This window comes from Penicillium antarcticum, assembly GCF_028974205.1.
Source record: "Penicillium antarcticum strain IBT 31339 chromosome Unknown utg000003l_segment0_segment0, whole genome shotgun sequence".
NCBI lineage: Eukaryota > Fungi > Ascomycota > Eurotiomycetes > Eurotiales > Aspergillaceae > Penicillium > Penicillium antarcticum.
The window spans coordinates 1,260,913-1,273,860 of record NW_026695301.1 but is presented as its reverse complement, the minus strand read 5'-3'; the positions used below and the strand labels follow the sequence as shown (position 1 = coordinate 1,273,860).

General features: G+C 47.3%; 6 protein-coding genes across 6 annotated transcripts; 4 read left to right on the top strand and 2 right to left on the bottom strand.

Moving 5' to 3' along the window:
- Positions 1 to 250: 250 nt before the first annotated feature.
- N7508_003196 (secondary metabolism biosynthetic enzyme) lies at positions 251 to 1,192 on the top strand (the record flags this gene model as incomplete). The annotated part of the gene is made up of 1 exon (XM_058461262.1): positions 251 to 1,192. The coding sequence occupies one exon, from the start codon at positions 251 to 253 to the stop codon at positions 1,190 to 1,192; it is 942 nt and encodes a 313-aa protein (XP_058321839.1).
- A 950-nt stretch (positions 1,193 to 2,142) lies between these two features.
- N7508_003195 (uncharacterized protein) lies at positions 2,143 to 4,442 on the top strand (the record flags this gene model as incomplete). Its single annotated transcript, XM_058461261.1, has 4 exons — positions 2,143 to 3,145; positions 3,208 to 3,631; positions 3,696 to 3,990; positions 4,050 to 4,442. The coding sequence occupies 4 exons, from the start codon at positions 2,143 to 2,145 to the stop codon at positions 4,440 to 4,442; spliced, it is 2,115 nt and encodes a 704-aa protein (XP_058321838.1).
- A 545-nt stretch (positions 4,443 to 4,987) lies between these two features.
- Positions 4,988 to 5,410, bottom strand: N7508_003194 (uncharacterized protein; the record flags this gene model as incomplete). The annotated part of the gene is made up of 1 exon (XM_058461260.1): positions 4,988 to 5,410. The coding sequence occupies one exon, from the start codon at positions 5,408 to 5,410 to the stop codon at positions 4,988 to 4,990; it is 423 nt and encodes a 140-aa protein (XP_058321837.1).
- A 1,896-nt stretch (positions 5,411 to 7,306) lies between these two features.
- Positions 7,307 to 9,114, top strand: N7508_003193 (uncharacterized protein; the record flags this gene model as incomplete). Its single annotated transcript, XM_058461259.1, has 4 exons — positions 7,307 to 7,366; positions 7,428 to 7,762; positions 7,813 to 8,524; positions 8,656 to 9,114. The coding sequence occupies 4 exons, from the start codon at positions 7,307 to 7,309 to the stop codon at positions 9,112 to 9,114; spliced, it is 1,566 nt and encodes a 521-aa protein (XP_058321836.1).
- A 299-nt stretch (positions 9,115 to 9,413) lies between these two features.
- On the bottom strand, positions 9,414 to 10,671 carry N7508_003192 (uncharacterized protein; the record flags this gene model as incomplete). Its single annotated transcript, XM_058461258.1, has 2 exons — positions 9,414 to 10,271; positions 10,336 to 10,671. 2 exons carry the CDS (start codon positions 10,669 to 10,671, stop codon positions 9,414 to 9,416), a joined length of 1,194 nt encoding a protein of 397 aa, XP_058321835.1.
- A 1,441-nt stretch (positions 10,672 to 12,112) lies between these two features.
- N7508_003191 (uncharacterized protein) lies at positions 12,113 to 12,922 on the top strand (the record flags this gene model as incomplete). Its single annotated transcript, XM_058461257.1, has 3 exons — positions 12,113 to 12,229; positions 12,292 to 12,425; positions 12,511 to 12,922. 3 exons carry the CDS (start codon positions 12,113 to 12,115, stop codon positions 12,920 to 12,922), a joined length of 663 nt encoding a protein of 220 aa, XP_058321834.1.
- Between the last annotated feature and the right edge of the window lie 26 nt (positions 12,923 to 12,948).

The window sequence follows — 12,948 nt, the reverse complement described above, 5'->3', positions numbered from 1 at the left end:
CATTCTGGCTACTTGAATTTACGAGACATCGAGCATAGGTTCCGGAATAGCGGTAAGCCAAATACAAATACCACGCCTTCCTTAAAATGGTTAGGTAAATGGACATGGAGATCCGCTTATCACGAAGGGGTATTCATCCTATGTGACAGGTCACTACTATTTATGCTCCACGAACGCACAAAAAGGGAAGATGCCCCGTAATGCGGTTCGAAGATCCAGTGTACGCCGCCAATTCTCTTCTACTGACGACATGACCTCCACAATAACTTCTGCTATAATTACTCCTGTCTACTCCCGATCTGAGTTCCTGAACGATATCAAGAAGATAGCAAATGCCACCAATGCTGCTTACTCCGAGTCATCCACTGTTGCTGTCTTGAACGTTTTCGAGGATTATTTCCGTAACGAAGTCATCATTTTCCGCGCAACCGACCGGCCTGGAGATGCCCTCAATTATCGATTGTTCATTCATAAGAATGTGGATACCCTTTCGATGGCCAAAGAAGGGAAGCTTTTGGACCCTGAGCATCAAATGCTAACCCCTCTGGAAATATGGTGCTCTCTATACCAGAACGAGCCCCAGCAGTGGTGTGATTTTGATGCCAATGCGGGACTGGTCAAAACCTGGCTACACTTGGTAGCGCTTCGACCCGTCAAGGAGCTTCTCACGGCGCCGGGAATACCATCGACCCTACAATCACATCTGCCTACTCTCCAGGGTCTTGGATTCAATATGGTATGGTTTGTCTCTGTTGACTACCATAAAAACACATTGAACATCTATTTTCTGGTCCAGGGAGACTTATCCAAGGATCAGGCTGACCAAATCACAGGCCTCGCAGGATCTGAACCACCTACTAAGACTGAATTTGAGGATATACAGAAACTGATCGATCCACGGGGATATTTCGTTGCGGTAACGATGCGGTATCCCGAGGCCACAATCCCGCGGGTTGCATTTTATGCTCTAAATCTGCTCCCAGATCAGGTTCCAATCAAAGAAGGACCGCTGAGACAATTCTTGGATGTTTGTCCGAGTTATGATGAACGTCCGGCCGCAGTGTTAGCCTGGTCTTTTGGACAAGGCGGGGACACGTATAAGAAACTTGAGCTAGGATATGCTGGGGAATTCGGGGACTCCATGAGAGCTACGGCGATGAGGGCTGCAGAATGCTTTGCTCAGGGTAACTAAATCTTGTTTCTCAATCTTTTGCCTGGCAGTTGACCATGGGAGCACATAGCACGTCTCAAATCATCTCTACTTTTCAATTATTGATTGCCTATGTGCTTGCTATCTTGATCTTTCAAGTTCTAGTATCTCTGACGATAGTCTCTAACAAGCTAAAATGTCGAGCTTTGTCGTAAACCAAAAGTTTGGTAGACTAGGGATGTCTTTTTTCAAAGCAGCACTGCTACTGCAGAGCCGTCATTAGTACGTGGGGTATGACTCATCTTTGAAGTCGACTGTAACATGATACTCTGGAAACAGATAGCACACAATAAAGGAACGTGGTATAATTTGCATTCAAAGAGGATAGTTCCGACAAATATTTATTCTCATTGAACCCATTCTCATTGTAAGTATCCAAAGCATATAGCTGCCCTAACTTTGGAGGAGCGAAAGAGAACAGGTCGTATCCATTTGTGAGAACTACCCAGTCGACAATTTCCAGGGAGGCTTGTGTCATTATACTTAGCAAGTCAATCATGATTCATACGAAATTTGGTATTGACAGCAGTGGCGAAAACTCTCGTTATAATTGAGGCTGTCGAACAGATTGAGTGACATCTGTGGACATCTCTGAGGGCTTGCCTGCGCTATAACTCCATACTCAGAAAAGGGGGTTTGTCTCGTAGTCAATGCACAAAAACTCCCGATACGAAGTTCCCCCTTCAATACTTATGCAGCCTCAAATACCGTTTTTGTTCATTACGAACAATCGCTCACAAGACACGAGGCTCTTATCCACTCGGAGTTCAAGCCCGAAATCTCCTGATTAGGAAAGGTCAACTTGAGCTCCGCTCAAGTCCGACGCCAGCGAACTCCGATCTACCATCATTTGACCTGCCCAAACCCCTAGATGCCTAGGGCGAACAACTCTTGGTCTATATTTTCGTCCTCAAAGAATCTAAGAAGTAAAAATGGCAACAACTCGCCGAAATGGACAGCTGTCATCATGCGAGCCTTGTCGGAAGTCCAAACTACGATGCGACCACCAAAGCCCCATCTGCAGTCGATGCCTCGGACGGGGCGAGCGATGCTTCTATCATCCTGCTCCGCTGACTCAACCCCGGGCCCCCAAGGCGATCCCTCGAAAGCCAAAGAGACGTTTGGACAGTCAACTGGTATTCCGTGTCGACCAGAGAATCTCCAGAACGGCTGCTCTAAGCCCGTCCAATTCACCAGCCACGGATGAGAATTCGGTATGCGATCAGCAAATCGAGCAATGGGCTCCGAAGGAAAAGCGAACTCTCAAACCGGGCTTTCTGGGCTTGGTTTCACCTCAAGATATCTTCAGTGAGTATGAAGATAGCCTGCCTGTTGAGGGACCAGGCCGCCTATTGGGCTCAACAGTAGCACATAGTGCATGCCCATCTAGCGATTCAAATCAAGTATTGCTAGGAGCTCAGATCTTGTCACATTTGCAGAAGATCCGCTGGTTCTCTGAGATTATTGAATCGAAGGACAAGATAGCCCCAGGATGGGTTTTGGGTCCTCCTCTGAATCGAGCGTTACTCAATTCTGTTGAACAAATGTACGATTCGGCAGTGCGTGGCTCCCAGGATACACATGCGTCGTTACTCAAACTGTCTCGTCAGATTTTCGCCAACACATCAGAGGATATTCGGACAACTTCAGAAATGGATTTGGTACAGTATTTCGACTCGACAGCGGCTAGATGGGAAACAGTTGGGCTTGTCTTCGTCATGTTAGGATCAGCATTATTTCATATTCGTGATGACGACCCGATCTTCACACATCGCAACCCATGGAAGCTTGAAAAAAGCAAGCTTACAAGCATTGCCTGCACCGTGAGTGATACTTGCTGGCAATTTTGCAATGCCATCGGAGCAGCTAGTGACACACTTTGCTGGTTGACAACCCAGCAAATATCTCTTTTAGCCATGATGTTTGGCTACACTGGTACGTTATGTTCTTTAGTAGTTATCACCAAGGCAGAGAGGACCTGGCTAAATATTACCTAGACTACCGGGTCTGGCAAAAGCTCGGAGACATATCCACAGTTATTTACGGATTTGGTCTACACCAATCTGGAGAACATGTCGATCAAAGCATCCCGTTCTTCCTCGTGGAATTACGAAAGCGGATCATGGCTTGTGCTTATGGAATGGATAAGGACCTGGTGACTTTTCTAGGGCGTCCCCCACGCATATGCTCTCGATACTGCAGTCTTCCACTTCCCCTTGATATTACGTATGATGAAATGGTTCGCCCCCGAAGCGACGGAGAGAATGGCTTTCAAAACGTCGACGCCGACGGATGGAATACCGATGGCAATCTGACTGTTGCCGCTAAGCTTCGTGTCGCGCTGCTCGCGTGTCTGTTGCGGGAAAGTATTCTTGAGTTATCTCTGAGCCCAGATATAACGGATATTCCGGCCAAAGTCGAGTTCGTATTCATTATAAGTCTCGTTTGATTTTGAAAACAAGGGCTGACTGCAAGAGCTGAGCAGAAAGTTGATACAAGAATGTCGCCAGACACAACAAAAACTTCCCTCGTTTATGCAATGGTCTCCGGAGCAAGCTGCGGCGGGAGTTTACACATCCCCACGAGACGAAGGCCGCGCATTCGCTCATGTAGAATTTACGTATCAGGAATTTTTACTGCACCGAATCCTATTGAAGCGTGTTGGGACAGCCTCACAAGGTCTCATTGACAGCTCCCTTGAGATTATCACCACATTGGTGGACACCACTATCGCCATACAAACTAGATCAGATAAATCGCCTGTGGGAATTTCTTGGGATGTAAGACATGCCGATTTTTCTCACAGCCACAGTCCAATCGCTAATCATTTTTCCTTCAGTTATGCTACATGGGTCTTCCTGCCGCCGGCATTCTGACCTCGAAACTACTCTCCGACCACAGCTCTGGGATATCGTTTCCATCTCTAGCACCACTATCCTCAAACGTTCGAACACTCATTATCCAAAAGCTCAATGCTTATCTTTCGCATTTGACCTTCCAGGTCCAGCCGTACCAAGGAAATTATGATACCGTTCAACAAGGTGCAACATATATTCGCTGGGTGCTTGACAAAATCCATTCCACTGTTTCTTCTGAAGCTGCTTCATTAAGTTCCGACCTTGATCTACCTGAAAGCTGGCTCCATGAGTGTGATTCACAGGGGAATCCGGATTTCCTGGCATGGTTCGACAACATTCAGTGGGCTCAGGACTCTATTTTCAGTTTTACATAGCCAAATATAAGATTAGTTTCAAATTTAATCCATAACACGTTTGAACAGGACCACAGAAGTCAAAGCTCGTGGAAAAACTCATAATACGTCTCTGAAAAACAAGCCAAATTTCTGCGAAGGTCCATATGGACTTTTACTACCGAAACATGAATTCAGTCTCACTGGTAGTCTTAGTTTGGTATTGAATACCACTGGGCCAAAACCAAGTAACGTCACTTTTACATGAATGGAAAGATAAAAAGCAGGGCTAGTATTGTTGGAACAATATCAGCCTGGCAAAAAGTTGCTATATCCCTGCCAGTGTATACGCCTGCGGTCACAGACGTTTTCATCCCGCAACAGAAAATGTGACTGATTTACAGCTCAATTCGAAGAACGCTCCCATGATTTGCACGAAAAAACAATGTCAAACCCTAATGCTAAGCCGGTAATGAAACATATTAGGCCAAAGCCAGTTAGGCCATAGATCACCCCCACCCGACAGAATTGGAATTTCAAGTGTGGGTTTGATTACTTCTTCTCCACTCTCATTCATGAAATTGATCTTAATCAAAGTATTCTTCCCCAGCATACTCATGATCAACATCCTCCTCCCCCGGGTAATCCCGGTCAAAATCCTTCTCATCAGGATACTCTGGATAGTCGTCCGTATCATATTCAAACAGTCCGGCAAGATCATTCCATAATTCCAGGTCGTCCAGTGATTTGTCGGGTGCAAGATATCCATGCTTTTTCATTTGGCCAGTCAAGGCTTCTTCGAATTGCCGTCCCCCAGACTCCCCGTGCTTGTGGTACTGCTCACGCAGTTCATCTCGCAGCACAGTCCGAATGAAACTCATCTCATCCAAGCGACGTTGTTTTGCATCAAGAGTAGCCTTCACCTCAATAGGGGTATTTCGGTGGTACGTCATCATGCTAAACCCGTAGGAATCCCGGAGACCTTCATGCGAATCATGCCAGATGTGCATCTTTAACTTTTCCAAGGTGGTAAACTTAGCGTTGCACCCAGGATCTGGACAATCGATCCCACTACTATCAGAATAACGCCCATAGGTCTCCAATACTAGCCAATCCCTACCCCTCATTTCACGGACTAGAGCCACTGCCACTCGTTCGATTAACAAAAAGTCATTTAGCAGGCTAAGTGGAACTTTCTTTGCGGGAAGCATGACTCGCATTGGTGTCCAGGGATCTTGGATAATGCTCCAACACGTTCCAGATTCGACCTTCCATAGCCTGTAGCGTAGAGCACCCTCGTATCCGCCATACTGAAACGCAACGAAAGCCGTGATGTTTGGCGATGCTAACGTCAAAAGGTCAGAAATTGGGGAGGGAAAGGTAGGCGGTAACAGTTCTGGGCCATTGTCACTCAAGACCACATGTTGTATGGAGGGAAAGAGTTGCTGCAGCTTATCCCAGAACGCCTGTCCTCTGTGCGCCATTCGATCTAGTTGCCGAAAAGAAAAGCCTATTTCTACCTTCGTGATGCGAGAGGCAAACGTAGGGCAGTGATAAATTGGAAAGAACTTATAATCAAACAACCTGTCCGCATATTCAGGTCGATACCAGGTGTTGTGATCAGGCTCCCAGAAAAGGTCAAAGCATTCATATCGTATGTAAGAGGACGTATGCATAAGATGAAAAAGCGTTGGCGTATCGCAGTATCGAAAGATGACCCGATGGATTTCCAGAGGCAAGTCCATGAAGTGGTGGAATAGCTTGGGCCCCTGAAATTCCAAAGGTTCAGGGGCGACGAAATAACAGAAAGGAGTGAGTGGCAACGAGTCGTAATCCATGACTAGTTTAAGGTCTGTCATAGCAGGCGGCAGCAGGTGGCGGCATGATGAATCCCTTGGAGATCGAGGGATTAGTGCAGAAGGTCGGGATAGGGACGGTGGTGGAGGTGATTGTAGGGGTGACGGCACCTCATGTTTATACACGGGTCGAGATCCTAAGCCACGCGAGTCAGGCGCGTGGAGCGATGAGATCTCATTTCCAGACGCGGCCCGGAAATCCAGGGGAAAGAGCCATAATATTAAGTGGGCTAGGTAGTAATTCTGAAGAGGCAAGCTGAATAGGATGTGAAAATCACACCTAGCTCCGCTGAGGCGGCGCACGGCAGGATTAATATGAGTAACAGTAACGTCAATAATTAAGAATTTGGAAAATACCCACTTTTTGGGCTACCACCTTGGCGATGGGGCTGAGAATCAAAAGAGGAGTGTAAAACAGTGATGCTAGTTGTGTACTTTGCTGTAGCTTAAGGCATGGGCTATAGAAACGAGCAGGACAGGATTTGGTGAGGACAGCTTCTTTATACTAACGAGCTTATGCCCACGGCGTATTGTATTCTGGAAACCTGCCAAAATAGGAAACATGTTGTATGGCCAACGAGGCACGATAAGTTGACCTTCACTCCTTTGCGTAAAGCATGAAAGCCAATTTCGAATAAAGCCGTGTCGTTACTTAGAGTGACTCGCCAGTGCGCGTCTGAATTGTCCTTTTTGAGTCATTCCATCCTTGAGCCTCTTAGCTGACCCCACTTCTGCATTCGCGGAGGCCAGTCGGCCGTGCGCAACACTCAGGCAACACTTAGGCAACACTTGACTTCTTGGGTGATAAGCGGTCCTCAAAGTTCCGTTCAGGCTAACATTTCTGGAGCCTTGAGAGATCTAAGCTCCTCGCTTTTGCACCATTTCTGCACGCGACCTATTGCATATAAAAAGACGGTCGGGGGCTGCAGGGGAGCCACATTCTGCAGACATTGCACACCTTTCTCTTCCCCTCATTTATTGAACTTCGTATTTTTGGTAGTACAGAATTTGGCTGCTCATATTCGCCCTCGGGGTTGAAGCTGAAAGAAAATGGAACAAATCAGCCCACGAGGCCTCAGCAACGAGGTTTGGTACCTCATTGTTCGACAAGTACGTATTTAAGTCCCGCATAAATCGAGTTTGAATGCCTCTCTAATAACAATTTGTATAGTTTCTCTCTCAAGAAGATCTTCTAGCTGTATGCGCGGTGTCGGAATTTTTCCGTGCCTTGGCTACCCCTGTGTTATACCGTTCAGTTGTCCTCCGCAGTTTCAGAGATAATAAAAAGATTACCTTGGATCCAGATTCTGGCGACATCCATGATGAAAGTGCCACATTTGGTCTCTATTGTCATCTCATGAATGAGGAAAATACCAACCTGAGAGCTTGGGTGCGTGACGTGACACTTGCGGCCAAGCAGACGAGGGAAGACCCAGCAAAGAGCCTGAAAAGACTGGACGACTTTACTGGCTTGGTGAAAATACTGCCAAATCTTGAAAATATCTAGTGAGTCGGATTCCGATCTATTCTATATCTACTAACCTTCAAATGCACAGCTTAAAAGAGGAGTTGCCATTGACGGATATGTTTCTGGATACGATTCGTGACCATGAAAATTCGCCGAGGCTTCATTTGTTCCACGAAATCGGCCGGACTAAGGTCGACCGCCAAGTGCCTTCATTGCGTACTTTGAGTATTAGTATTTCCCCTGATTTCATTCGCGATGGGGACCCGGAGGACTCACCGTTGACCCTCGCTCCTCGTGAGCTCTTTCTCGCTTTTCTGAATCTTCAGACCCTGGTTATCTCGGTACAACGCCGATTTGGGGGATGTGTCATGGGCCCACGACATCCGCTATATTTTTCACCTTTGAATTTGCTCGAAAAGGAGAGTTTCCCTCCCCTAGAGAGTCTCTCATTAAGCGGATATTATGTTTACGCGGAGGAGATGCTCAGTTGGAGGACAAAGCTTCCTTGGCAAACTTTAAGGTCACTCCATCTGACGGAGAATAAGGGGTTTCTGAAGAGCATTACTGGCTCCCCCCTTTTGCTAAAAGAACTCGTCATCTTTGAAGCTGAAGGCACGACTGATGGCGAATGTGGGGAGTTAGAGCAGTTCTTGTTATCATTTGATACACTTGAGAGACTGGATGTGACGGGCAAGTTGCCACGGATGGATGCTGTTGCTCACCACCCTGCTTTAAATCATCTCCGCCTGCATGAGATTGAAGAGCATGATACAACAAGGAGTAACCTTGCGCTAGAAGATGTTCAATTGTTGGATCAGGAATGCCGATGCCTACAAAGCTTGGAGATTGATATCACTTGGGACGATGGATGGGCAAGTATTTCACCAAAAATAATATGTCAGAATGCTAGCTAATTGGCTTTCCCCTTTAGCCTGAAGGTATCCTTGCAGCTTTAGCAAAAGGATTCACCGGCGTCCGCCATCTACGCCTTCATGTCGCGTCTGATCTTTTGAACATAGAAAGTCAGTCAATACTTGGATCAGATTCAGATCAATGGAAACCGCCACTGAGCGAAGCCACCATAGCGACATTTGTTGAAGAATTTCTTCGCCACAGAAACATCTTCTCACAGCTACACAAAATAACGCTCAAGTCTGGTGAGAATAAGCGCTGGTTCCCTCAATGGCCACCACGGTATGCAAACCTCGAAGAAAAGAGTTCCAAGGTGTTTGAGATATGTTTCCTTGGAAATGAATGCAATGATCCTGTCGTCACAGAGCTGGAGTCTGATTATATGCGACAATTGCGAGAGATCAGCGAAAGCATTGCATCGAGGCAATTCAAGTGGGGGAACTTTTTGCCGGGCATACCACCAAAGGGCGACGCATAACTTGCCTTTAGCGCAGTCAAAAATCCAGCCAAGGGTTCTCTTAGTCTTTCTATCTTTATGTCACATCGCAAACTCAGCAAAAGATATTGTGAGAAGTCTATTCATGGTTCTCAGAGAATAGTGCTTTAAGTCTCGCAGCATTTATTACTTCCATTCGAAGAAGTAAATGAATATTTGAATATTGAAATAGAGATAAATTGGAATCATACTTGCAGCACTGCTCATTGTTTCGAATAATGTAAGAGTTTCAATACAAGTCAACAGAGACAATTTGAGATGTCACCATCTCCTCGTCGATCTTAAGCCAAGGAAGTAGCGATAGACAGCCATCCCACTCCAGCAGCAGCAATCTCAATCCCAGTAGTATCCTTAGCAGGCGGATAACTAACCCGCGCCAATCTGGACAACTGCACAGCAAGCAAATGCTCCCGGAAATACAAATCCAATCCACCGACCATATGGATACTGTGATCAGCTCCATTTCCTCCCTTCTTCTCGCCCCAACAAAGCCTTGGACCAACAGTCTCATCCTCCATTTTGCCAGTGCGACTCCCTTCTTTAGCCCAAACCCTCTTCGTCTCATACAAAGACTCCCAAGCAAACCCAAACGCCCCAAACATCCCTCCATCTCCCTTCTTCCCATCCGCACCTCCACTCTTCCAAACAAAGTTCCGTCCGCCATACTCAAACCGCCGAGGTGACCAGTCCTTCCGCTGCATCTCGCCATCGGGGATCTCAGTGATGACTCCCATATCTGGAATTGTGCATGTCTCCAGGCGGAATGAGCCGCCCTTTTGCTTTCGAAGTTTGACGATCGTTGCGCCAATTTGGGGGAGGAACTCGCCTGCACGGCGCAAAACTGTTTCCACGATTGGTACTTCGTTGCTCCAGAGGCATTGGAGGGCGTAGAGAACGTGTGTGTTTGTTGAGTCTTTCACGAAGAACCAGTGCGACCGGAGGCCTAGGTCGACTAGCTCTGATGAATGGGTGATGCGATAGGTTATTGTTGGTGTTGAAGGTTGAAGTGTCGTTGAGAAGACTGGACGTGTCGATGGGTCTGTATTGAGGAATGGTTGAATGTGTAATTCCGCCGTGCTGGGATCTGCATTAGTTGGGCTTGGTCCCTCTCCTCGGAAGGCGTGGAGATCTTTGCGGATCTAGAATGCGGTTATTCTTAGTGGGCTGGGTGTTTCTGTTGATATTGGGCTGTTCTATGCATACCTGAGTCAGTGTCCAACTCGTTTCGTTATCTTTCTCCACTTCTGCCATTGCATCCAAGATCGTTGGCGGCAGAATAATGCCTTCATAGCTGCCTTTCTTTTTGAGACCTTCCAAGTAGGCTAGGCGTTCACGATGAACCTGGACTTGACGTTCAAACATCTTGCGGTTGACTTTGCGGACGTTTCCCTTCTTGAATCTTTTTGTCGCCTCTCCAAGAATTTCGATTGCACTTTTGTACATTTGAATGGCGTCATCGTAGTCTCCCTTCCTTTCCATGATGAAGGGACAGGCGGCCAGCCTGTAAATATCATTGTTTGTGTCGATCTTCTCTGACATATTGAAGAAGAAAAAGGATGACAGACTCCTTTTTAGGGAAAGCTTTGATAAGATGCTTGTAGTGGATCAAGAGCCGGCGGTTCTTGTGAGCAAATTGCCTATATCGTAGGGCAAACTTTTGAGACTAGCAGCGGGTATGTAGACTTTATACAAGGAAATACTGCAGTCCTTCTTTCAAAAACAACGTAAGCTTAAAGTGAGCCTTGCCAAGCCTCTCGAAAGACGCGATACCAAATGCGATACCAAATGTGAGCCCAAAACGCGAGGCCAGCATTGAAAAGAGAATTGCAGCAACGGTCTCTATCAAATCATATCATCTCGTGGATGTCGCAGGATAGAGCTTTCCAATCAATCATAATCACCTGCACCGCCAGCCACAATGGTACCCTGCCTCCACAGCCTTGTATGGGAACTAAACAGCGGGTGGGTGAACGGCACTATCTGATCGCTTACCATTACTCTCTTTGAAGCTTGGCATATGAGGTTCAGCCAACCACCCCGCAGGCTTACCGGGTATGCATGCAGAGACCGGACCCTGGGGGGCTTTATCTTCCGGGCATGTGGATTTAGTGTGAGCTTCACGTGGCGTAAAGGGGTTCAGGGTCTAAATGGGAAATTAGGGTATAGGGACATCAATAGATAGGGCATCTAATCAGATATGGTTCAAACGTGGGACATTCATTGCACATCACTTCCTGGGGGAGTTCTTGAGGCTCCAACCCTTGCGGCTAAAAAGCCAAGAAGGCCCAAATCATGTACCTAAGGCACCGAGGGGCTTGACAAAGCGGCGTTGAAATGGAAATCGGGATCTCCGGCAGGAGGATTGGAACCGATCAGATCGTACCAAACACGGGACTTGCCACTCCGGCAGATTTATGAAGACGCCATTTTTAGGGTGAAGAAATATTGAATGGGTGGGGATTCAGCAAACAAACAGGGCCTGGCCGTTCTACCTCCAATTGGAAGGACCAATGGTCGGAACTCACGGCAAACATGGACAAACATGTTAACTTAATGGTCAGCCCACCGGATATAACCGAATCAATCCCCGGAAAGAGTCCAATTTTAGGGGCGAAGAGGCTGAGGCGAAAGATTTGACCCTTCAAGGGGTACGACATACCTAATCGGGGTTAGTCCAAGGTTTATGGCTGGCGCTAGTGCCTAGTCTAGTCCCAGACAGGTTAGATTGCAGCTTTAGCCTTCCTAATATGATGGATTAGCCAATAGGAAAGCACCGTTTACGGCAGATGTCTGAAATAGCTTTAGACTGCGACTGGACTGGGCTGGCCAAGTTTCGAATCTGACATGGATGCCATCTTTGTTTTTAATGGGGGCCATGGCCCTATTGCTGTGACTGCTTCTTCGTTTCTTCCTTTACTTGCATTATACCCTCCCAACTTTTGTCGCTCGCTTGACGTTATCATAATTAAATCAATCAACCATGCATATTGCTTCTCTCGCTCTCCTGGCCGGTGCCACCGCCGTCGCGGCTGATACTGTCACTCTTTTCATGCCTGGATTCGACCAGCAAGACCTCGTTGGCAGCGTTATGGGATCTGTACGTTCTGATTCGCCCCCTTTCCAATTGAAATGCGCGACCGAAACTAACCCTCCAAATAGAGCGCCAAGATGACTACCTATCTCGTCCAGTGCGCCGCCGACGAAGACTCCGTCGACTGCGGCGTCCCTCCCGGTGGCGTTACCGTTATCCAGGGTTCTTCGACCGCCCAAATCAACTACGGCATGGAAGGAATGTAAGTGGCCCACCAGCAGATCAGCACGATTTCTCCACAATCTTGTATACAGGACTGTAAGGCTGACGATCCCTTCCTATCACAGTACTCTCGACGAGCGCTGCAATTACGACGCCACAAGCGTGACTTGCTCTGGAAGCATGGTTGAGAGCGGTATTTCCTCGGCTTACAACACTGCTGTTCCTCTCTCTGAGATCCCCGGTGGCGCTCTTTTGCCTGTTAGCATCACTGCTAGTGGTACCTCTGGTGCTTCTGCTACTACAGGTGCTTCGGTTACTGCTTCCACTGCTTCTTCGACTGGCGCATCTGGAATGACTACTTCTGCTTCCACTGGTACTGCTACTGGTACCTCTACCTCCGCCAATGAGAGCAGCAGTGCTTCTGCTACTGGTACCCAGACTTCGTCGCCTAATGCTGCTTTGCCTCTGATGACTGGCAATGCTCGCTGGGCTGCTGTTGGCGGTGTTGCTGCCGCTTTCGCTGTTGCTGCCATCTAGGGGACTGTATGTATAATTCAATGTTT